Source organism: Rousettus aegyptiacus, unplaced genomic scaffold (assembly GCF_014176215.1).
Source record: "Rousettus aegyptiacus isolate mRouAeg1 unplaced genomic scaffold, mRouAeg1.p scaffold_m13_p_9, whole genome shotgun sequence".
Taxonomy (NCBI): Eukaryota; Metazoa; Chordata; class Mammalia; order Chiroptera; family Pteropodidae; genus Rousettus; species Rousettus aegyptiacus.
This window is the reverse complement of record NW_023416312.1, coordinates 18,215,213-18,242,392: the sequence shown is the minus strand read 5'-3', so window position 1 is coordinate 18,242,392 and position 27,180 is coordinate 18,215,213. Positions and strand designations below refer to the sequence as shown.

Below are 27,180 nucleotides of genomic sequence, written 5' to 3'. Positions count from 1 at the left end.
GAGAGAGAACTGATACCTTAAATTGATAAAATCTTTACTCTTGTGAGAGGGGCCACTGAATAACAATTGTAACTGTAGGTATCTAAAAGATGCAGTTGCTCTCAAATCATGGACCGATGTGGGAGTTGGGAGAAGATCGATACTGTACTCTCTCTATCTAATCATCTATCATTCAGCCAATGCTATTTATTGGTTAAACCCAAACAGCAACCAGAGGATAAGTGATCCCAGGTGATGGACTTATCTCATACCAGATGAGTCATGTCATATAAAGAAGGCATGAAGAACTTGGGAGAGGGAGCAAACAGAGAATAACTAGCATTTCAGGTATCTCTATTCATTGTCTGGTCAAATGGGGACTTGGAAATCTCTACACTGAGAGCCCTAATGTTGACTAGGGCCCAACTTCACTGGATATACCAGGAAGCCATTTACTTTTGAGACTATATCACCTCTTCCATCTGCTGACAGAGAGTGGAGGTAGTTTCTGGATAATTTTGGAACCAGCAGACATCACATTCCTTCTCATGTTTCTGGAGAGCACCAGAGCCAGAAAAGGAAGACAAAGAGAGTACATTCTAATTTCTGCCCTGCTACACAAATTTACTAAAAGCAGAAGAGAAGATATATTACATAGAAAATGATCATGCCATATGTATGAATTAAATGGATAATATATTAGGATTCAGCAAAAAGGTCATTAAATACATAAAAAGAACTTTTAAAGTGCATACACTTTGATAATAACAATAGAAACTAATAATACTTTTAAAAAATTCTATTTGATTAATTTAGAATGTGTTGTATAAGAAATCAAGAGCATAAATCTACATTTTAGGAAAAAGCATTTCATGAGAAAACCCATGAGAAATGGCCAAGGTTTTCCCTAGAGATTTAATTTTTGTCTTTGCTTTTATCTTCATTAAAAAAAAAAGAGAGACAAGTTAATTCAAGCTTTCAACCATGTTACGAAAAGAAAAAAATGCTCTAAGGAAAGTAGGAAATAAAATATAAATGAAGAAATAAATGAGTTAGAAAGAAGAAACACTAGATAAATTTAAATGCTAGTTATCTGTTATAAAATAGACTAATCTCATAAATTTAATCAGGAAAAAGAGGAAAAAAGCAAATATATTAAATTTAAACATAGAAAGAAAATATTGAACAAGTATGAGATAGAAACCAAAAATGGAATCTATACTAAACTATACTAAATAAAATCAATTACATTGTATTACATTCTATTTAAATTAATCAGTTACAAGAATTAACACAATGAAATATAGAATATGTTAACTATTAACCAAGACAACTTAAGAAATCATAAAATATAAGAAAACAAGCTTTCCACAAAAACTTCCAATGGAAACAGTGGTAAATTCATTAAAATTTTTAAGAAATTGATCATTGCTAATAGAATACCACAAGGAATCTCTCAATTCTACAAATCCATCCAAAAACCTAATTTAAAATCAATCACTCAAAAAAATAGCTCTCCCTGTTGTTAAAGGGTCTTAGAAGCTTCCCTTTGAAAGGATGCTTTATGGTAGTTTCAAAACCTTCTTAGGTTAAGTTCATTTTGTCTTCTCTTTCCTTCCTGGGCTCTCTTCCACCTTAGTCTATTCCAGCAGAACTGCCATAAATGACTAGTTGCCACATATCCCCTGGTTCTAAACTAGCAACTGAATTTGACTCTGTCTCAGTTTCTTATCCTTTCTCTGTTCTTACTTCTAATTTCCTATCTTTACTCAGATGCCGCTCATAGCTTAGCTCTGTAGAGCTCAGACACCACATTATGTTCTAATTTGTATTCTCTGTGGTGGCTGTTTTAGCATGAAGTTATCCCTGCTATCAATAATTTATTTTCAAAAACCACTTATTGAGGAGAAAGTACTTTTAAGTGCAGCGATACCTTTATTACAATATTTGCTGAGAGCAAAGCTCATCTGTAATAAAGTTGGCTGTGATTTCAAAAAACAAACAAAAGAGAGTATAAAATTCTGTGACACACAGGGTATGACTCCACCAGATGGTTATACTTGTCTACGCACCAGGTCATGGTAAAACGTATTGATGGGGATAGGGAGAATGTTCCCCTTTTATCCTTCTCTAGTTCTTACGGCTGGACTAATAATAAAATTATAAACTTGACATGAGACTGGATTAACGGGATTAAAAACAATATATGTGCATGGGAGATTCATAATATGATGCTGAGATCATAAAATGAGGATCAAAAAAAATGACAGAACCAGGCACCTTTCAACTTTTTATGCTTTTTAGACCAAAAGAAAAAAAAGAATATATTTGTGAGAAATTGACAGGATAAAGCAAATTAGTGCTCATTAGAAAGGAATCTGAGACAGGTTTGGGTATTTGTTAGTATGAATCTAAACAAAGTTTGGGTTTGGGTAGTAAGTTAGAAAGGCTTGTTTCTACAAACTCCCCACTCTGGATTCTTTTAACAATTGTGATAAGGTGCCTTCGGCCCTCAGAAGCAGGGAGGGCACCTGTCATAATGGGAGATTTATTACCTGCTTTTAGGGAGACAGAGAGGTCAGAGTTTTCTTCTTGCATGAGCAGTTTCTTAAGTAACTTTTTGAATTTCTTATTTTTCATTTTATTTTTTATTGAATTTATTGGGGTGACATTGGTTAATAAAATCATAGGTTTCAAATGTACAATTCAATAATATGTCATATGTATATTGCATTGTTAACTTAAAATAATCAATAAGCCATGATGGGATATCGGGGTGGCCTGCCTTGGGCCTCTGCAGTATTCACAACTTCCATTTATTTGTGACTGATTGAAGCTGATAGAGCGAATCTCAAGGAGTATGGAGACATTTCTCATATTGCCATTTTATCATTGCTTACTCTTCTCCGCTTTTGTTTGTGAGTAGTCTCCTTCATCGGGCATTCTGAATTCAGTTCTACATCTTTAACCCCATCTCCTTGCAAATGAAAAGATATTTTAATGGGCCATTTAAAATTGTTTATTGACATATTTTCCCCTCTTATATAATAACTAAATTTCGGTCAATGAGTGTTCTCTACTAGAGATTCTAGCTTGCTATGCTTACTCAAATGACACTCAAAGCTTAGCTCTATATTTGAAATTATTTTATATCTAGTTGAATAATTGAGTATTTTCACCAGTAAAGGAATTTAACCATAAAAAATCTGGTAGAGAGCTTTAACTGTGGGGTTTTAAACTGCCCTCCAGATGCATTGTTATCTGTCTTCTGTTTATTGGCTGATCTCGGTTTATTTTTTTTCTCTTCTTCCACCCCAAGTTTTCCATGGTTATATATTATGAATCTCAATGCCTTTTGAAAATTAAATTTATTAGGATGACATTAATAATAGTTAATAATGACATATAAGTTTCAGGTGTACATCTTTATACTCTGTTGTGTGCCTACCACATGAACTCAATGCCTTTTTGAAGACATAGAATACACGTCACCATTATTTTAAAGATTCTTACAAAAAAGTGTTGAAATACATCCTAGGCATATACCGAGACTTTACTGATTTAATATGATTTAATATTAGCTGACACAGTTGTAGATCTCATAATTATGTTCATTATACCACTCATCAATTGCCTATGACAAAGTGACACATTTTTACCAAGTAATTTCAACATATAATGTGAGAATGTGCCGAGCAAATAAGAACATTGTTATACATTATTAAACCACAAATCCAAAATGAGTATTTAAAAAGCCTAAGGTGAAAATTCAAATGTCAGCTATGTTCAAATATTCACTTAATCATATCATTGAAAATTGTCACTGAATTAGATTGAATGGTTGTCAAATATCACTGATCTGAAGAATGATATAGTGTTCACTCTTCCTGGCATATGATCTTAGATAAAGAGAATTTGAAAGTGTTCTTTAAACCTAGTATTTTACGAGTCCTTTAAGTATTCAGAAACTTAAATAGCCATGTAATATATGTTTTGGAGTATGTTAGAACATAGTATCTCTGAGTATAAACTACTTCCATTTATTGCTCTTAAAATCCAGTGTTCAGATATTATTTCCAAAATTTTAAGTTAATGTATGTTAGACAAGTATTATTTCTTACATTAAATTTTCAGTCCACACAATAGTCCTGTAATATGTCTGCATGTTATATATACTAGTTCCAAGGATGCAGAAGAAGTATATCCTTTTAACCCTGTCACTCACTAACTGCAGGATATTTGTTAAATGATTCCATGACTTTGGTTCCACCTTGTCATCTGCGAAATGTACTAGTAGAAATGGTTATACTTATTTCAAAATATTCTTGTATGGAATATAAAAATATCCACAAACATATCTGTAAAATTTAAATTCATGTGAAAATATCACATCTAAAATGAAGCTAGTTCTTATTTTAAATAATTTATAAGATGAATTGTTTATTCTCCTCCCCACCCTCGCCCAGTGCATTTCTAGCATCAAGGGAAAAATAGTATGTTTTTTTCTTGCATATTCAACTAAAACTCAAGATAGCCATTAACCTATGATTTGTGCACATGGACATCTTTGGGGTTAATAATAATATGGCTACAAATTGTATTCTAATTCAACATTTTTTATTATAATGAATGTTATTCACGTATCTTAAAAATTTCTGTTGTTGCTATTGCCAAGATTTTTTTTCTTTAAATCAGTATACCTGGCTCAAGACATCTGCAGCTATTATATAAGTTCTTGTCATTACAGTGGCATTCTATATTGCTAGTTGTAAGATATTTATAAAAATTGTATTTATAAAAACTCAAGTTAAATAATATTATATTATATTGAAAGTGTATGCATCATTTATCTTATACTAGATTGTGAAATTATTATTGAAAACAGTGTTCATTTTCTTAAATGATTCCCTCTAGTATATTATATTCCATCTAAGAAATTTTGCTTAGTTTAATTATAAGAGCTACTTTGCCAAGAAGTTTAGTTCTGCATTTTATGTTCAATAAGACTACTTGCATTAAAACTTTTATTTTGATATATTTGTTTTAATTTTCTTTCCCCCCTTTAATGTTTATATTTTCTTAACCTTATGGATTTTTTAAATTAACTGCTTCAAATCTTTATTGTCAAAGAGGCAGTGTATAAGCAAGTGAAAACACGGCTCCATTCAAAAGAATTACCTTGCGATATATGATTATGATTATAAACACATTTAAAATATAGACAAACTTTAACTTATATCACTAGTTTAAGCAATTGGATAAAATACTCCATTTTTAGTCTATCTCTGTCCTCAACACTTGATATGTGACATATGACAGATGGTCAAAAATACTTAATGAAGATGTGGTTCTATAGTGTAGCAGTTAGCATGTCTGCTTTACATGCAGAAGGTCCTGGGTTCGCATCCCAGTGGAGCCACAATCCATGGTCTATGGTCGTGCCACCTGAACAAGCTCTATGTCTAATCTCAGAAGCCAAGTAGGGTCAAGTCTGGTTAGTACCTGGATAGGAGACCACCTAGGAAGACCAGGTGCTGTAAGCATAAATAACAATAATTAATACAAAAACATTTAATGACTGACTAAATATGTAAAGCTTAATCATTGAAGGTAGGGATACTATTTTCATAGTGAGTACCCAGAACTAAGTCTTTTGATTTATTCTAGGTCAAAATGTTCTTCAAAAGGATATTTTCCAATGTAATTTCTATATTTGTAAAAAATAAAAAATAATCTTTGGAATATGGAGCTCTGAGAACATCTGCTAGTGAAGAGCCAAGTCCACAATGGCCAATGCAGCCCACCCTTTATTTGTATATATTGAACTACTTATCATTTAGTAATATAAGATTGAGTACATCATTACTCAATGGAACAAAATAGGTATGATTTATGCCCAGAAATGTTAAAATTTTATATAAATCTTAAACACAGTATAAAAACACGTGCCACAGGGCAGTGAAACTACTTTACTTTTCCTGCATTTCTGATCTTTTTAATGTATTATATTTGGAAGGATTATATAAATACTTGAGTTTCTCTTCAATATGGAGAAGTCTCTTTAGATTGACTACATGATGACAGATGTTTTATAAAAGGCACTTACATTTAAAAAGCAAATCCTATTTGTCTAGAATGTTGGAAGGGAGTTCTCAGTCATAAACCATTTATGAGAAAGAAATTTATGGGTATGAAAGAACCAAATAAATAGAAGATGGAAATATGTGCATGGGGTCTAAGTATCAGGAGGGATTTTCATGTAATAAATTCCAATGCACGGTATTTCTGTTAGTTATTGTCTAAGATTCTGCTTAAGGAAATCCACCCAAACTTTTAAGGGATTTTTATGGGTTCTCTCATAATCTTGTCTGTCATTTGATGTGAAGTTATTTCATAAGATTTAATTTGCAACATTTTTTTGTTTATTTAAACTCACACATGAAGACTGATAAGTAAAAAGCTGGCTTGCTATTATCTTTACCCTTCTTCTAATTTAAAAAATGCTCAGATTATATTTTTCATATTAAGGAACAAAAGCGAATCCTGCTTAGGATAAATCTTTAAATATGACATGATATGAAAGAACCATATTCTTTGAAAAATATGAGGAACCTTCTGTTTTTATTAGTTCATGTAGCTGTGGAATATCCTTCTCAGTGGTTGTCTAAAAAGGTAAGAAGTGGCAAATATCATTTATTGGAAAGATGATGGTTCCTCACTGAATGAAATATAACTTTCTACAACATCCAAGTTAGAACTGCAAATGCTTAAATGATTTACAAAGTGAAACTGGAAAAGTTTCTCCATCTCCCTGACACCACCACCAAAAATTTAAAAAGCATGAAATAATTTGTCAGAACTTTATTCCTCAGAACTTTGCCAGAGACATCACAGGAATATCACTCCTTTGCTTTTATTTATCTTTTTTCTTCTCTCTTTCCTTCTGCTCTGCTCTAAGAACTTTCAATTTCATTATTTGACTGGTTATTGCAATTATTTTTATGTCAAATATTCCTCATTCTAAAGTTAGTGTGTACCATTTTATGTTTGATGAACTCATTTCTTCTTTCTGTGAAGCTAATTAAAAATAATAAAAAACTTGTCCAGGTCAGTAATCTTTCACTAAACTATCATATTTGAGGTTTACTTTAAATGTTATGGTTTTCTTAAGTTTTCTTGAATCTTAAATATATCAATCATATATAGATATATAGCTTATAATCTTATATATATAATCATATATATGTGTGTGTATATATATCCTTTTATTATAACTACCATGGGATATCTAAATTTAGCTTGTAAAAAATATTGACAATGCTAAATTGTATCCACGCTCTGAAGGAACTGGGGATAAAGTAAAATCTGGGGTGAAAGAAACATTGCTGTCTTGAATAAGAAATGGGAGAGAATTGTTCTTTATAGTCCAGTGATTAGCAAGTTCATTTAGGATGTAGAGTATCAGGAAATATCAGTACGCTCTGACATAGTTATATATTAATCATAAATTACTAAATATATATTTTTGTACAAAATCAAATATTTTAGTTTAAGTACTACTGTGATAACAGAGTGGAAATTTTCTTCAATTCATATCCTCACATCTATAAAATGGATACTAACAGACTATTCCAAAACCCAATTCATTAGGTTTCCTAGGTGCATTTTTTTGCAGCCTGCTCATCTTAACTCAAAGGATGTTTTTCTCAGTTTATATTGAAATATAAACTGGAATCATAATAAGTTTCCGTTATGTCAAGGCGAATGGTGAGAATTCTTTATCCTCCAAAATTGTGTTTGAATAAAGCATCTTCCACAGAAAACATTGCAAAACTCTGAACCAGAATCTAATGTTACTTCATATGTAGAGTCTTAGACCTGTTTACAGTAATAACTAAAACCCATATTCATGTGTAGGTGAACTTGATTCTGCAAAATTCAATACTGCTATTTAATTTTCGCATACAATATCAATTTTCACACCTATCTATTTGGTATCAGTTGCTTTCATTCTGCAAAACAGGAAAACATATTTTTGGGCATCCTTAGTGACCTCAATATTGAATTTCCTGCTATCTAGTACTTGTCACAACACTGATACACACACACACACACACACACACACACACACGCACTCTTACAGCGCGTCCATTTATTAACATATATGTCATATAAATGTTTTTTGTTTTGCTTACTAGGCAGACATAATTATTCCTTCAACATAGATATTAACATATTTTAATTGTCGTTTCTCCTTTTCATAGTTATTTATAAATTAGACTGAGAATCCTTAAATATATAATTTCAAATCATATATTAGAAAAAAATGTAAAAGAAGAGAGAAGCCATTGTAAAGTATGGAAACGATTATTTAAGAATAGCTAGTATTGGTTTTAAAAAATACAATATCCATAGCTATGTCATAAGAAATATGGCATAACACCAAGCATGATAATTTGAGTCAAAATGGGCTACACTGTCAATAATGAGGCATTCTCTAGTAATATAAAAACCCTGACCAATTCCCTTTATGCATAACAAATACACCCTCTTCTTGAGTGTAGTGATTATCAATTATTGTTATATCTTATAGTCCTTGATAGTTTGAAGAAGATATCTATGGCAAGAGACAAAACCATAACTAAAGCAAGTAATATTTCTTGTCTACATGGTGGTGTGCAATATTTATTAATTTAGAGAGAGCTTATTAAGGCACCTCATGAAGAATTCTCTAGATTCAATTAAGGAATTATCTCTCATGTCTAAACCTGATTTTAAATCTGACCTTGTGGAAGCTTCGTGTATCTGAGAGACTGTTTCCCTCTTGTAAAATGTATGTAAACTGGTGACTATCTGATACTTTGAGTGTAATGATGATGTGGGTAGACAGAAAGCTATATTCAGAGAGAACTTTATAGCCTTGATTTTTTTAAAGATAGAAAAAAAAAGAATAGGGGATTCGAAATAGAAAACAAAAAAAAAATAGGTTGAATACAATAAAAAGCTGGCTCTTCTAATAGATCAACAAAAAGGATAAATTTTTTAATCATAACAAGAGAAAATATGAAGAGAATGGAAAATAGAGATTAGTAATGAGAAAGGATGTGTAACCACAAATATAGAAGAAATTAAGAAAATACTATAAGCAACTCTGTAACAATTTCTATTATGCTGAACTATATGAAATGCATAACCATATCTCATACATGATAGTCAGTAAATGTTAGCTATTGGTTGCAAAGAGCTCTTAAAATTAAGAAAGAAAACTACTCTATTGAAAAATGAACAAAGCATATTAACAGACAATTCATGGATAGAATGGTAATGGTCAGTCATACAAAAAGATATTCCAAATGTACTAGGAATCATGGAAATAAATTAACAATGTGATATCTTTTTACTCATCAGACATCCATTACAGGTAAGGGAATAGCCTACTCTTACATGTGTCTGGTTAAATTATTAAATGCTAGATCATTTTTATAAAGAAACACCTACTAAAATAAAATTAAATATATATATATATATATATATATATATATATATATATATATATCCTTTGATCTTGTAGATACATTCCTGGAAATAGCTATTATAATAGTAGAATCATCAGTATTTTAGGGTGTATATGCATTATATAAAGTGACAAATCAAAACAAAACAAATATCACAACCTTAGAAATAAACTGAATGTCCATTAACAGGGCACTGGCTAAATATGATATATCCAAATTATGAAATATTAAAAAGCTTTTCAAATGAATGAATAAAAGGGATTATTTTTGTTAAAGGCAGTATTAGATAGAATCTGAATAATATGACATTTTTGTACAATATAAAGCCCCATAGATTTGTGTTTATATGATATCATACATGTTAATTCACACATACACTGATCATTTGAATAGGGAGAAAAATATGAAAGTAGTTTTTTAGATAAGATAAGGAAAGAAGTCAGAGGAAGAAAGTGGAGCAAGCAAAATGGAAAAAAAAAACCTCATCTCAAGAAAAACAGGAGAGAGATCTCACTCATGCGTTTGTGTAAAATAATATATTTATGTGGCCATATCTATAAAAATAATTCCAAAAATAACAAAAATGAGGTTATATATACACATATACATACTTAGAAAACAACACAAAGTTTAGCATATGGTTTACCACTCAAAAAATGGTGGTGATGGTTTTTTACATCCCAACTATAGGATGACAAAATGCCCACTTATGGCAACACGACTTCATCACTTTTGAACCTTTCTTTAGAAAGGAATGATGACTGGTACTAATTGCAGTGTAATAAGAGTAACCCTCTAAGGCATAGACAATAGAGAATATGTAAGTGAAACACTGATTATAAACCATGCCAGAGCAAGGAAGGACCACCAACTAAACAGGTGATCCCTGCCCTATTGGATCTAATGGTATAGTGAGTAACACTGGTAATAAAAAAGTAAACTCACAAAATATAATTGCAAATCAACGGAAAGTCATGAAAATTGAATTGCATTGCCATAACCATCTGCAGAATAGCTCCACAACACCAAGATTTAATACTATGATCTTATTGTTTATTGAAGGTTTACAAAAGAAATGGCTATACGGTTGTCACTAAATCACTTGTAAAGTTGTAATTAAAATGCAGTATGTTATGATAAAATACATATTTCTTAGAGTTCAAAATTGTAAAAAACTTTGTCATCCCTGTCAAAGATTTAAATTTCCTCATATCAGTTTATGAGACATCTATAATTAATCTTCGCTACTTTATTTTTCAGTGCCTATAAAAATTAGCCTAGATCTGTTCAGCTTTTCTGGTATTATTGTTTCTCTACTTCACAGTACCCTCACCTCTCCCTACTATTAATTCCTTGCATTCCTTGAGTTTCGAAGACTTTATAATTCTGTGCCAGATTATTTAACAACTTCACCCTATGACACATTGTCCCTGAGAACAACACTTCTAATTCCCAGTCAGGTAATATCCCTTACTCTTGTTACTACATCTTTAACCTTGTGGGTGCTTCTTCTGGCCATGCCTTCCCCACCTGCCCCTTTCTTTCTTCCAGTCTTTATATTCCTCTACAGATTCATTCAATGCTGGATATCTCCTCTTTCTTTCACTTACCTTATAGTACAGTACAGTAGTTTATTTTTCTCTACTGACCCTCTGCGAGACACAGTTGCCTACCTAATTTATACCTAATATATACACACACACCATGTTTGATTTACCTATTCGTTTGTCTAAGGACAATTGGGTTGTTTCCACCTTTTGGCTATTGTGAATAATGCTGCTATGAACATTGGTTTACAAATATCTGTTTGAGTCCTTACTTTCTATTCTTTTGGGCCAATACTCAGAAGTGGAATTTCTGGATCCTACCTGATTTTAATGAGTTTTTATTATGTGGCCTGCTATTAGCTTATGATTTTTTTTTACATTAAGGGTTCTACTTTACTCTTCTTTATTCAGAGATGAGCACAGTACCTGAACATAATAGAGATTGGATCTTAGGAGGGATTTTATGAGGATAAGGAAATAGAAGAATCACCTCCCTAGTCACACAGCAATAGGGCTTATGGGAGTGAATAGGGGCTGCTGGTATCTAAGTGTCTGTTGCTTGCTCTAAGTCTCCCCAGGATAATTCCTATGGCAAGTTCAAACATAACTACCAGAAGTGATTCCCTCAGTGTAAGTCTGTTTCCTAAAAAAATCACATCTTCTCCATTTAAATAATTGCATTTTTAACAATGTATGGTCTGATTATCACTCTTGTTACAATTAAGTTCCAGAAAACAGGGATATTTTTCCCTTTTGTGCTCTAAGTACATCAGTGCCTGACATCAATGCTTCTACTGCCACATGAGGAATCCCCAAATGAAATGTAAACCACGGTACTTTCTTGTTCTTGAGCTATTAATTTCCCATGAGTTCTCTATTTTTCCTTCCCTAATAAATTCTAGAAACATGTATCCTACTTTGTATAATTAAAACAAAAATATTATAGTAAATGATTATCTGCTGTAAAACCAGTTTATGTGAATGCCCGATAATTTGAAATATTATTAATGATAGCATACTGAATTAGGGAGGATTTGCATGGGATACTCATGAAATTCAGCTGCCTAATGAAAAACCATCTGCGTTGAAGAAATAAGTAGACATATAATGTCTTACAGTGGCAGTATTACCTTGACTTTTCTATACCCAAGAAAGTCAAAGTCTGTCATGTCAGGACTTCCTTTTATCTGCTTTTCAGTAGAATTTGATTGAAATATCTTTTGACGTGCTACTTCTCTGTAAAGTGCACATGATACCATCCTTACATCTAATCTTTGGCATAGATACTAATATTCTCTACTATAAATTTTCTGTGGAATTCATCTGTGGATTTAAATCCGAATCATTTATTCTTATTTAACTGATTCTACATTATTCTATAATATTTATTTAAGCCAACCAACCAATAATTTTTATACAGTTGGGATACAAAAATAAATTTAAGTATTTAATCATCCATTGAACCTACAAATAAGTGTATGTGAGGAGTAATTGGGAGTGATTTGACAATTAAACTTTAGGGTAGCTTTTTTTTGTTGTTTTCACTTGGATTTCCCAGGTAGCTTTATATTTTTAAGTTTCAGTAAAATTTGGAAAATTAAGATGAACAATAGGGAATATATTTTAGCATTGAGTGAGAGAATGGCAACTGCTACTCTGTTCAGACAAAATTAGACAAATGAAGAACAGAGTAACAGTTGCCATTATATACATATATAATCATACTGCATGTAACCCTTTGAGATTGGCTTTGTTTTTTCAGTCAGCATAATTTCCATGAGATTCACCCAAGTTGCTGTGCATATGAATAGTTTGTGCCCCTTTATTGTGAAGTGATATTCCATGGTATGGATATACCACAGTTTGTTTAACCATTCACCCTTGAAGGGCATGTGAGTTGTTCCTAGTTCTTGGCTATTACAAATAAAACTGGTATGAACACTTACATTTAGAATATTGTGTAAATACCAGATTTATTGTCTTTGGAATAAATGCCCAAGAGCCCAATTGCTGGATTATATGATAAGCACATGTTCAGCTTTGTAAGAAACTGCCAAAATAGTATCTGTACTATTTATATTTCTGTCAGAAATTTAGTAGTAATCTATTTTCTCCATATCATCATTAGCATTTGATGTTCTCACTATATCTTTGATTTTAGCCACTATAATAAGTGTGTAGTGCTACCTCATTATGGTTATAATTTGCACTTCCATAATGGCTAATAATGTTGACCATCTTTTCATGTGCTCATTTGCATGATGTTTGTGTTTAACCTGACTTCACCTAAAAATATTAGTGTGGACAGGAGATGGGATTTGACTTGAAAAATGAAGCCCGGACAGATTTTGATTCCCAAACCTAGTTCTGGATAGATAAAAGAGCTCTGGTTATTAGCTCCATTGTTTATAAGATTTCTAATATGTTATTCTAAAGCAAGGGCATTTTAGTCTATATATATAGTCACCTCTAATTATAATAGCAGTCCTCTGAGTTAGATAAAAAGACTGATGAAATTTTTTTGGAGGGGTTCAGTTTTATATTAGGAAGCATATCTTAATTTTAGGTATTCCTTATAAGTTATCATTGTTACACATATTATTTGAGATACTGATTGGCTTCTTAAATCTTTAATAATCTATTTACAATAAAAAGTACATTCATTTCTTATCTCTTTGTAAATTCGTTTGGGGGTACTTGTTTGTGACAGAAAGTGCATTTACAAATGCATTTTGTTTCAGTTTTAGATTATTTTAGAAAAAGAGGTGATGCTGCTTAGACTCTGAAAATAGCTAAAAACAATTACTTTCATCTCCTTCCTTCAAATGTTTTCCCTTTATCTTTAACAGGTTGATTTAGTGAATATCGGAAGCACTGACATAGTAGACGGAAATCACAAACTGACACTTGGTTTGATTTGGAACATAATCCTCCACTGGCAGGTAAGAATCCTGATGAATGTGTCCTTTTTGGGTAAAATGTTACTGATTCTTTCTTTCATTTTTACTCTTGACCTGCAAAACAAACATATATATATATATATCCCTAACAATATAAAGCCCATCTCCATAATGCTTCTTTTTAAATTGGCTCAACTAAGGTCATTTGAGATGTGAAGGATCAGCATATTATAAAAAAAAAGGTTCCAGCGCATTTGCAGGAATATTTTTTCACAATTTTATTTTACTGGGTAGAGATGAAGCAAAAAAGATAAGTCTCATCAACAGGTTAATAAAAATATTTTTCACAAATATGCATCTTCTATAACTTACCTAAAAGTGAATCTACATAGTTTTGTGAAAATAAAGATATTTTACCTATTAATCACTACCAGATGAATCAGACTTTGTGAATCTTGTATTTCTCAATTAACATTAATGCCAATAAAAATTAGTGGGATACAATTATCTGTGTGAGATAGATGTTATACATATAAACTGACTTCATCATATGATTTGGAAATCACATTTTTTTTTCTGAACCATCTCAGCATAGGGTCTTCTGAATGCCTACATTTATTGGATCTCTGCAAAATAGATCAAAGGTCGTTTGGTTTAGTGGAAAGAGTGTATATTTTTTTTCAGTCAGACTAACATGAACTCTAATTTTAACTCCTCCATTTACCAGCTTAGTAATATTTGATATAATGTCATCACTGTCTGGACCATAATTTCTTCACTGTCAAAATAGAAAAAGTAATAATTAACATGTACATTTATTGTCAGGATTAAATGAGATAATACCCATAAAGCACTCAGTACAATGCACCATTTTCATTAGAGGTGAATTATATGAATAACTTTGATAGCTTAGAGTTTTTCATTCATATTTTAAGAATTTGGAGGATAATTGAGGTGTCTGTTCTTTTTTACTAGCAAAGATCATTTTTTTATAAAGTAGCTTTTTTTGAGATGTAATTTATATATCATAAATTTGCCCGTTCTAAGTGTAAAATTCAAAGGAAACCAGACTGGTTTAGTTCTGTTGCCCAATGCTTCTCAAACTATTTTGAGGATGGAATAGTTTTCCCCCACCCCCAATTCATATGGATATTTAGAGTTGTACAGCTGTCAAAACAATCTAATTTTAGCACATTTTCATCACTCTAAAAATAAAACTCATGTTCATTTGTAGTCACTCCTCACTCCCTCTCCTCCACCCTAAGCAGCCATTAATCTATTTTCTGTTTCTATATGTCTGCCTTTTTTGATATTTCATATCAATGGAATCATATAATATGTCTTTTTTTATATCTGACTTCCTTCATTGAGCATAATCTTTGAGGTTCATCCTTATTGTAGCAGATATCACTACTTCATTTAGTAGAGTTGACTTTTAACTTGAATTGTAGATTGGTCTTGCTCAGAGTCAGACAGCATGTAGACCAGAGCTGTACACACTCAGTGCTGCAGCCATATTGTTCTCCCAATTGGTTTCTGTCCCCATATATTTTTAAACACTCTGAACGGGCTCCATCCTATTTCATAGCAACGTGGAAATAGAGAACAACCATAGTGGCTGACAATAGAGACTAGCTCATAAAAGCCTTAAATGAGCCCAAGATTCCCAATTCTGGCCCTTTTCATACAGTAACAGCATCAAATAAAACCATCAAGGCAACGCAGGAAACCTACCCAACTGGTTTACTTCAGTTGCTCAGTACTTCTCAAACTATCTTGAAAAAAGAACAGTTTCCCCCCTTTTGCACTGTATGTAAATTACAATAAAACTGAAGCATTATAAAAGTTAAATAATACAAATAAAAGCCAAGCCTCTTTTTTTTTTAATCATGAAAGTCAACAGACATAAATAGACTTTCTAAAATTACTACAGAAGTTTCTGATGGACTATCAATTGTTTTATTTATCTTATGATCTGGTAAAAAATGGTTCATGGAGGGATGCCAGCTTGCAGAAAACACTTTGAGTTGCACAGATTTTGGTTGTGACAAAGCTAGCAGGAGAACTTAGCCCTGCCCACAGTCCCCAAAGGTGATTTTAATTGTATTTATCGCCAAAACTGTTGTTACTGTGGGGGCAATCTGAACTCCTGCGCTGCCCCAGTAACACTGAAAATTCTCAGTTCTTTTCGCTGTCACAGAGACAATTCCAGCACAGTAAGAGTTATGAAAGATAATATTTATTAGAGACACGTTTTAAAGTAGAAACGGGTCATGCCTGAAATTAGCTATAACCACTTGGAAACGAAAATATGCTTCCTGTGAGGAGCAGGTTAAAGCAAAGAAGGAAGGCTGTAACCCCGTGGAAGGGGGAGGTCTGTATTATATTAGGACCGAGGTAGGTGGTTACAAAGGCGTTCCTAAGTGATCGGCAGGTGAGGTCATTTTAATTGACATTTGGCTGCCATATAATTCTCTGTCAACTTTGCATGTGCTTACCCAGAATTCAGTCTATTATAATTAGATTCATGAACTTCCTGGCATAGGAATGATGTTATAATGATGGTATAATGAGGTTGAGGTTGTGGGCAGGTTAGGATAGTACCTTCAGATTAAACCAAATATAGGTTTATGGCCCTCCAGTTTTTTGTCTCTCAGGATGCAGGAGTAATCCTTAACTACAAATGGGGGATTCTTCTAGTAGTCTCTGGGCTGTCTCTGGGCTGGGCTTCCATTCCTTTGTGCCCCTGTCTCTCATGTCTGACTAACCACATAACACTATGTTTCATATGATCTCACCCTTTCTTATTTTCCCAAAACCCTTTCCAACTCCATCTCAATCATGCAAGATAGAGTTTTAAAACTACCTGTTTGATATTTTCTTCATTTGCTTGTGAGCCTGCTCCTTTTTTATTGTTAACACTCAGAGGGGCCTTTTATAACCAGGAATACCAGAAGGAATGCTTTTGCAGCTTTTTCTTGTCTGAGACCTCTGTTGTTTTCCATCTATGTCCTTGAATCACTATATCTTTGTGATTGCAAGGACCCAGACTCTTCCCAGCCTCGGCCTCCTTATCTTATCTCTTCTATCACACTGCCCTGTTCTACTAAAACTACTAAGCACACTTCAAAAAAAATTTCTCCCACTCAATACCTGTCATCATAACCCAAAAAAATTCCAAAAGATATTTTTGCCAAGAGTACATATTTGCCTTCCTACTAGATAGTCGAAGAAGCCCTTGAATCTCAGCAAAGATTAAAGGACACTCTGGTCAACTTAATGTACTTTCCACATCTATCAGATTATAAATGACATTAAAAGATGGAAAGATGTGACTCTTTTGTTCCAGTGCCGCATACTTACTATGTTATTAATAGTGCTGTGGAAGACTTCTCTTTGAACTTGTAAAAACTCAAAAATGTCAACCCTATCTACCCTGTCGTTGTTTTCCAAATTTCCATTTAAAATTGTTAGACTGAAAAATAATGCCTGTATTTAAGAGTAAGTAGCTTTGGACAGAGTTGTGAAGTAGACAAAGTGTTATTAGCATCGTTGTCTTCTTTTTTTAAGTGCAGACCATCCTTTCTAGGGTGTCCAGCTTGGTTCTGACAACCAGCTTGAGATAAAAACATATCCTGTTAAGAGTGCTGTGCCATCAGAGGTCAGGTCTCAGTCTTTGCTGGCTAACTCAAAGGAAAATTCTCAATTTCAGGGCTACTTCACACTGGAATGTTGATATTATTTATTATTTGTACATCAGACCTTCTTAGTCCAATTAACCTCTAGTCACTTTTTGAAATCACTGCTCAAAGACATTTGTTTATTTTTTTTCTTTTAATAACAGATGTATAGCTGTATGTACACACACATTTGTTTAAATTGATTCCTTCTCTCTTAAGGACAGTGAGTCTTGAGTGGGAAAAATTTTTCTGCTTAAAAACCCACCTTAGGGCCACCTCAGTCTGACTAAAGATTGATCCTTAATAAAGATTTCTTGGTGACAGTCTTTTATGTAGGAAAAGAAGAAATGACTATCATCTTATTGCCCCCCCCCCTTTTTTTCTTAGCAACATTTGCATTCAAGTAGAAGCAATACCAATGAAGCTGAGGCTGATAGCTGAATTAGTGACATAATGATGCTAAAGGAGTTTTAGATCGAATACTGGGTTGCTCTTTTACATTATGCGTATAAGAGGGCACTCTGGCCAAGCATTTCACAAATGAATCCCATTCATCACAGGAGGGTTGCCTGATCAGTGCAAATATATCACTACCACTGAGCCAGTATCTGCTGATTCTAACCCTGGTTCAGCACGAGACACAAAGTACACATCTGTCAAGGATGTGTACTTTATAGCTTTAGAAAATGATGAGAAAAATTATATATGTTACATAACTATTTGACCTATTTTTTCAGTGAGTGACTAGCTAAATAAGCAGGTCAGGAAGGAATTAAGAAAACTGGATAATCCTCCTCTAACTAATAGATTTAGCTATCAAGGGACAGTGACAAACATATGCAAAGATTTCATATCTTTAAATCATTATCACATTTACTAAACATGGTCTTAAATCCTTTTCAAGTATATTTTAAAGTTAGCTTCAATAGGCTACTCTAAAATTTGCATTGAATCTCTTACAAAAAGATGATTAACATTGGAGATGTTAAAATATGTGTTTTCCCCAGAGGCATTTGTTAACTTCTGCATGGATAAAAAAAGTAAAATGTCATATTAAGAACACGATAAATATTCATCATCTGATTGAATGGTGGGTGGTATATCGACCTTATACTAACCAAAAAAAAAGTCCTTGGTGATAAAACCTAATCATAATTACTTATATACTTCCTTCAAGTATATATATATATATATATATATATATATATATATATATATATACATACATATATTAAGGAGCTTGACTTATATTAAAGAAGTAGCCTAGTAATTATTCCTGTAATAGAATATGTAGACAGTTTGTTCTATAATGAGGTGTCACTACATTCTTGAAAACTAGAAAAAATATTTAGAATGGATTTTGGCGTCAGATTGATAAGAAGAATGAAACTTTGAAATACAACAACCTGCTGAATGGCATTTGCACATGCACTAAGCCTAGGAGAGAAGAAAATGTTCAGAAAATAATAAAAAATGCAACCAAGAGTCTGGCTTTTTTCTCCTTCAGTACAGTCTGGGTTTCCAGGGTGGAGGGTGGGCAAGACAGAGCTTGGGGCCCTGCTACCACAGCCATGGGCCCCCAGACTCTGACCATGACCCAGAGCCAGCTGACTCATCTCATCTGGCTGGCTGTCCAGGACTGTATATCCCCTGGCTGTGTGTCCCCACAGAGGCCTTCCTCTGCTTGCTCAGAGGTCCCCTTCTGCTGGCGACATTGGATGTCTTGCTCATCTCTTTCGTCACCTACCTGATGTCCTCAGTAGCTACCTTCCTCCCTGGACCGGGCCAGAGTTTCTGCTGGCCTTCTACTTCCACTTTATTGATGCCATGCATCTGAAAGACACATGGCAGAGCTTGTGCTGGCCCATAATGGATGTCCTGCCTTGTGTCACGGTGGCCCTCATCTGCTTCTCCATCTCTATCACCGCGGTCGCCAAATCCTTGGATGGTGCTTCCAAAGCAGCTGGGGTATTGGGTTTCTTTGCTTCCATCATGTTTGCAACTGACTTCTACCTGACTTTGAAGAATAAGGCCAAATTCCTCCAATGAGGGGTCTCCACAGGCAACACTGTAGCAGATAAGGTGAAAGGAAAGAATTCCAACTGGCCATATGGAGCCATGCAGACCCTCATTCCTACACCTTACAGACAGGTGACTTCGTGAGTTGGGAGGAAGGGGTGACCTCAAGAAGCAGCAGCTGGAGTTGCCCTCCTCACAGTCTCAAGGTGATGTTCCTGAGCCCAGCACACAAAATGTCACCCCTTGGCCTAGCACTATCTAACCACTCTGCACATTAGGGCATCTGGAATGTTCTGCACCATTTCCCCCTTCTCCCCATGTCTATCCCACAGGACTTAAAAGCCTAGGTTTAAATTTTGTGTTAATTTGGCACCTTAACCATTTGTAACCCCCCTTTTTTTAACTATGCATAAAGGTCGTTGTAAAAATCAAAGGACAAACTATAGTAAGGTAAAACCTCTAGGTTTATACTATAACTTAAAATAATGCACATTGTGTTTAATGACCAAAATGGAAACAAAAGAAGATAGAAATGAATTTGCCTATTTAAAATAAAGAAGAAAAAGTGAACAAAAGAAAGGAAAGGAATATTTATCCCTAAAAGCTGTGGATATGTCAACTTGGTTTTTGTTTTGTGGCTTCTTTTGTAGGTTTTTTTTTTTTTTTTTTTTTTTTTTTTTTTTTTTTTGCGGTCATCAGTCTGGTTTAATCCAATTCGGCAGCGTAAGAGATTCACGTGCCAAAGTAGAACAAAGGTTACAAAATGCTCAAAGAATAGATGCAGAACTCTGACTTGTTAACAAGGCCTTTCTGGCTACAGGAAATGCCACTTAAGAAGATGCTAATATAAAGTCAACGAAATCCCATCGAAGATATATACACAGCATAGATCCTTAGATGAACATGGAAGGCACACCTCACCTTTCTAGAGGTGGTCAAAAGACCTGCTCTGGTATGTAGAAAGCCACTGTCCTAAGCAGGAGGACTTCTCACTTGCTGAGGGGACCCCAGGGAAAAGGGGAATTTGTCTGGGCCTGCCCAGCTAACCTGGACACTGTCATTGTTATTTCATTGTTTGATATTTTGGGCCTAGTTTACAGTTTTTCTGTGAAACAGTCTTGGACACAGATTAGTCATGTCTCCAAAAAACATGGTCTCCAAGGGAGTGAGGTGCCAGTTCAGGGCACCAAGACCCACCCCTTCCTAGATGATAGGGCAAGGACCAGTTTTCTCCCTGCCTCAAGAATGAAGAAGGAACTAATGCACCCTGAACAAAAAAAATGTTAGAAGAATCATTCTCGACAAAGCACCTGGAATGAAATGAGGAACCAAATGCAGATTAAAAACCACTAAGGCATGGCAGGTTGGCCCTATGGTGATTTCTGTCTTACTTGCCCTCTTTCCTCCACCCCCTGCAGGCTCTGTGTTGTCCCTTCGTGCTTGTTTTTGGTACAGAAGTTAAAGGGTTTTTACTTAAGTCCTCGGTGAACAAGTCTAATGTTTTCTACATGTTTTTCTCTAGCATATCCATTGAAAGTTAGAAGATGAGCAATTCTAAAAACAAAATTTATAGTTGAACATGGCAGAATCCAGAAGTGATATTAAACATGATCATCAATGACATATAACAGACACCAACCAATCAGAAGACTCCTAACTAATTAGCATAGACTCAGTCCCATTAGAATCTATTACTTTTCAATACGAATTGACTCTAAAGTCCCCATTATTTATTACTGAAGATTAGGACACCCAAATATAAGTTTGTGTACTTTTCCCCCCCGCACCCCACTTCCACCCCTGAACTATGGATGTTGCCGTCTCCGCTTAATAACTGGATCTCTGAAGGGAGGCCGTCTCTTCCCACATGCTCACAGCACACCTGGGGCCTGGCACCCCTGGTGCACTCAGGGGCCCTGGCGCACCTGGAGTGGGTCTGTGGCTCCACCTGGGGCGTGAACCCAGGACCTTTTGCATGTAAAGCAGATGTGCTGACCACTACACTATGGAGCCACCCAAGTTTGTGTACTTCTTGTTCTGGGAATGCATTTTCTTATGAAAATTTCTTTCTATCAATAGGTCAAAAATGTAATGAAAAATATCATGGCTGGATTGCAACAAACCAACAGTGAAAAGATTCTCCTGAGCTGGGTCCGACAATCAACTCGCAATTATCCACAGGTTAATGTCATTAACTTCACCACCAGCTGGTCTGATGGCCTGGCTTTGAACGCACTCATCCACAGTCATAGGTAAGGAGGCTGTGGAGCTGTTGAATGATTTTTTATAAGTACTGGTTTAGAAACTGACGTTTTTCTCTCCAATGTCATTCCAGATCATTTCTCACTATCCAACATGTGATGCTTGTTGAACATATTGATCTAACCATGTACTGAATAAGAATATTTATCTTATTATTATTTTTTACAGCAGAAGAGAAAAGCTTTATTAAAAGCGAAAGTATACTTCCAGACATGGAAGCGGGCCTGAGCAAGAGAAGTGTAGCTCAAAAGGCCTTTATTCTATTTTTATATGCTATATCATTTAGCTGTTGAAATGTTGAAATTACCGGAGCATGAATGTGGTTATGGTGGGGGAAGGGATCAACATATTCGAAATTGGGATTCTGTAAGGAAATCAAGGTTATATTCTAACTTTGCTAAGAATGCAGTTGGTCTTTCTATACAAATGTGTTAGTATGAGTTCAGACTGCAGAGCTAAAAATGGTTCCAAATCTCATGAGTGGCTGTAGTCAAATAAATAACATCAGCAGATTAATAATGAGAAAAAGAAACATTTCTTTTGTCCAATACACACTTGGATAGCAAACACTATAAAGCCCTGTATATTTTTTATTTCAGGCTTAAAAGAGGCTCTGAGCATCTTAGCAACCAAGGCAAAGAGCAGACCACAATTAAATCTATGATTCAGTGCTCAGAATATCAAAAGAAACAATTTCTCTGGAACAGCAAAGCAATTGCTATAAAGCATGAGAGAGTTCATCTGTGGATTTTCATAAAGAGAATTCAGTGTAATATAGTGAACCAAATGTCCTTAACTCTATTCCATACAATAATATAGTTTCTAAGATAACAAAATATTTGTTAGTATTTTCATACATAAAGAAGTTCAGTAAATGAATTAATTAAAGTTCAAGAAAAACAAAATAGCATGGTAAATACATGTACATAATGCATTTGTATGTATTCTACATAATATGTAAATATATAATATGTATAACATTTACTCTCAGAGTTATCTACTTTAGTTTTCCTATTATCCATCTCTTTTACCCAGTCCAATCCCTAGGGTCAAATACATTGCCTTATTAACTGTGTTTGAAATGCCACTGGATTGCATCTTCCCTGATTTTCAGTATAGCTTATCTTTTCTCACTCTGATCCCTCTTTTCTCGACAAGTCTACCATTTTCCTATGCCAATCTTGCTTTTAGAAAAGTCCAGATTATAAATTTTCTTCACGGTAAAGCTCAATCCAAGAGCAAGCACTCTCTAAATAAGTGCCTTTATTAGGCACCTTGTTCTAGCTGGGTTTTATTAACCCCATCCAGACTGAGTTTTCAGGTGACTGACTCAGCAACCTGATTTTTAAAGGAGGCAGCCTCTTACTCAGTGAGCCTGTTAAGTATTGGTCATACCTTGTTTTTCATAAGTATGACATGAAGAAAAATACTCCACAGCTTCAATACAGCCCGATGAGAAGGGATATAGATGTTTATTCTGCATTATAAGTCAGTACTGACTTATGCAGCCACATGCTCCCAGTAGGGGCCTGAACATACTGATCTTGTACACATTTGCACGTGAACGAGATAGTGAGGATCAGATCATGCTGTCCTTGTTGGCTCTTTAACATTTTTTTTTCAAGTGGAAGAATTCAATCCTGTAAGCATGTTAACACATATTTGTTCATGTTCTATTACATGATTTCTGAATATATTTGTAAGTAATACAGTAAACATATCTGGATTGCCTTGTCGCATCTGTACCTGACCTACTCTTTTTCTTGCAAAATATCTTCATTTATATATTCTCGCCTGTCATGTTAAATGAATCATCCATAACTACCTTTTTATGCACAACATTATTACTTTTCAAAAAGCTTCTCAACAGTTAACAATGTTCTTTCATGAATCATCTCCCTCTTCTTTTTGTCTTTGACAGATGTTCATATTGTTTATCTAAAGAAAACAGGGTTGATTTTTTTCCAAGATAATTGCCATTAGTACACTTGAAAATGTCATGAGGTGTCCTCATTTCAAGAATTGAGTGACTAAGCTATATAGAAGAACAAAGACATGCATTTCATATTAGAGCATTAGGGATTTACAAAGAGTCTTGCCAAAGGTTAGGATGTCAGTGGTTTTATACCTATTTAAGATTCAATTTTATCTTAATATGTAGGAAATGAATAGTATTATATTAAAACACAAAGTACACTACCATGCAGTTAAAAGGAAGCCAGATTCTACTTCTGTGGGTAGAACCAAATTATAATTATGCAGATAAGTTGCAATAAGTATAAAGTTGCAATTAAATTTTCTCCCTAATTGATTAATTTATTACTATAGAAGTAACATACCACATGGGTTTTAAAATGTCAGACAATGGGGAGGTAATAAAGGGTGGGGGAATATGTCTTGATGACTGCAAACCCATCCCATCACATTCTACTTCCTAGAAGTAGTCACTAAGTCCACAACTTCTTTTATCCTTTCTGATGGTCTTCATGATTATACATTTTTATTTCCTGATTAGTTTGTTGACAGTATATGGATTTACTCCTTAATATGAAACTGTAAATCAATAGTAATTTTAGACTGTGATATAGACTAAAATGCATTCATTTGAGAAAAAGGAGCTGCAGCCCGGGAGACAGTTTCAGGTAGCAACCTAAATTATGTTCCGCCGAAACAAAGAGGAAGCTATCTTTTATGGCTAACACTCTTATCCAGGTTCTCAATTAGGTCCCTTTTATTAAATGAAGTATCCACATTATTTAGGTCTGATTGTACAGGGCAAGTCTATGTCTATTGGTAGACAGACAAAACCAGGATCTCCCGGCTGTGGTTGACTGAGGGCAGAAACAAGTGGGACAGAGTGTGGGAAGCTGAGAGTTCAATCTGAGGTTCTTCCCAGTATACAGAGTACATGAGGAGCCACTGTCAGCAAACGACCACTAGGATTTTATTATTTATAAAATTTGGGCCCTAGGTTAACCATGGGGAATCCATCTCAGCAGATAGATTCCTTCTCGGGGTTCACATTAAATGGATCTTTGCTTTTGGGGTCCTCAATTCTCATCTCCATTTTTTCCTAATTAGATTACTGTATTATAATCATTTCTTTTTTTATAATTGTTGCCTGTATTACTTAAAATGATAGCATTCCAACGTTTTCATCAAGTCTAGACAAGATCTGTTGACTACCGGATATGAAGAAGGAGGAAGTTATCACACTTATACTTACTTTGTTCTCTTTTCTCCTCTCCACCTTCTATTTTGTTATTATATTATCATTCTTGTATCAACAATGTTTGTAACTTTTATACCTGTTTTGTAAGTGTAGGTGTTCCTGGCTTGAGTTTATAAATTGAAAATGCATTGCTGTTATTTTATAAAAATAATTGACCATAGAACAAAGTGATAGAAATGAATGTTTTTAAGCAATTATTATTTTGTAGGTGCTGTTCTAAATAAAATGCCCCATCCATTTCTCATGACATAGATCCAATGATTAGCCCCATTTCACAAATTAGAAAACTGAAGCACAGAGAGGTTATGTAATTTACCTAAGACCATTTGGCTAGTATGTTGTGGAGCCAGGATTTGAATTTATAGAGGACTCTGCTTATCTACCAGCCATGTTGTCTCATTCAATATGCTGGTTTCCTCAAGACTGGTGATCCTTGGTTACACATTCTTATTTATGAGTTACAGTCCAGGTTATCATGGGAAGGTGTGTGGCTTTCCTCTACAGTTGGTTAGTTTTACAATTCTTTGTGCATTTGAAATTCATAGTGATTTAAATTGTTAATGATGAATTTTAATGATTTAAAACAATTGATTAGAGTAAATCGAATGCTAGAAGAGACCTCAAAGGCCATTCAGTACATTTCTTTCTTTTTTAAATGAAAACCCTCAAGCTCAAATAGATTACATGACCTGGATAACTCCTCACCCAGGTGATTAGTTAGTGACCAAGGAAAAGGAGAAAAGTTCAAAGAGTAAAGGGCTAAAAAGCAGAAGCAATTCTGTTATTTTTCATCAGGATCATTTAACCTTGATTACAGTACTGTTGATGAGAAAATTAGTTTTCTGCATTCTCCCACCTAAAGATTTTTTTTTTACTCTCATTACTGGGAAATGAAGAAATGAAGATGGGACAGAGATTGCATAGAGTTGTTTCAGATAGTCTAGAGTTTAACTTTTATTTTTTATAGTCTTTGCACTACTAGAAGCATCTCCGAATTGATGCATATTAGGTTGTAAAAGATGCATATTAGTCGTTTTGGGTAACTTGGAGTATATTGGGGAAATTAGATTTCCTAAGAAGTGCACAAATTTCTGGTGAATTAATCAGGCTAGGAGCAAGTAAAGAAAAGGAAGTGAGAGTCAAATGAGAAGTAAAATCACACTTTTATTTTGAGTTATGGTTTTGGAAAATAACAGTTAAGTCTGTTCTTGTAACTTCTTCCCTTGCAGAGCATGAGTTCTTCATCAGGAGTTTATGGACAGACACAAATGTCCTAAAATTCTATGTAAATTCTATTTAAAGATATGGGCAGGGATCTGTTTGGGGAGACATTTCATAGCGCTCATCAGATTCTCAAAGGTATCTATGATCCAAAAAACGTGAAGAACCACTTAACTAATGATTTCCAATGTCATTGGGATACATTTCAATTCATTAGCAGCCAAGGCCTTTTGAAAACCCATCCCAATCCCCCCATCCTAACCATATCTCAATGAAATTTCCTAGTGAAGCCAGGCCTATGAGGTCTTGACTGAGCACATTCTACTTCTTTCTTCCCTAATAACTTTGATTCTTTAATATCTACACAACTTAAAATTTATTCTCAAATACTTTTCTTATATCTAAACCCAGAACACCATTTAAAACTTCCTTAAGAGTCAAAAAACTTTCTTGACTGCTTCAGATTTCAGAAACTCTTGTATCTTATTATCTATATTTTTCTCATTTAAATTTTATTTAACTTATGTTGATGTATGCATTTTTTCCTCATTAAAATTATTATAGTATAAAAACCACCTCTTTACACTCCTTGGTGTTTTCTCTATTATCAAGTAAAATGATATTCATGTAGTATGGTGTCTGGTGTAGTCAACAAATATTTATCAAGCCCCTACTATGGATTAGGCTGGGTTTCTAGAAAGTGAACAAAACTGGTAAAAAAAAAAATAGGCTGTAGTTTAAATTCTACTGGGGAAAACAGATAAATAGACAAAATTAGTTAAAATATTTAAATGTTAAGTAGTAGTAAGTGCTCATGAGGAAAAT

At 34.0% G+C, this 27,180-nt stretch overlaps 1 protein-coding gene across 8 annotated transcripts in view; it reads left to right on the top strand.

Moving 5' to 3' along the window:
- DMD (dystrophin) overlaps positions 1-27,180 on the top strand; it is a 2,254,165-nt gene that overhangs the window by 701,487 nt on the left and 1,525,498 nt on the right. For all 8 annotated transcript variants that reach the window (XM_036227209.1, XM_036227208.1, XM_036227211.1 and 5 more), the window contains 2 exons: positions 13,891-13,983; positions 21,720-21,892. In XM_036227209.1, coding sequence (XP_036083102.1) covers positions 13,891-13,983; positions 21,720-21,892 — 266 coding nt within the window. The remainder of the gene's footprint in view (positions 1-13,890; positions 13,984-21,719; positions 21,893-27,180) is intronic.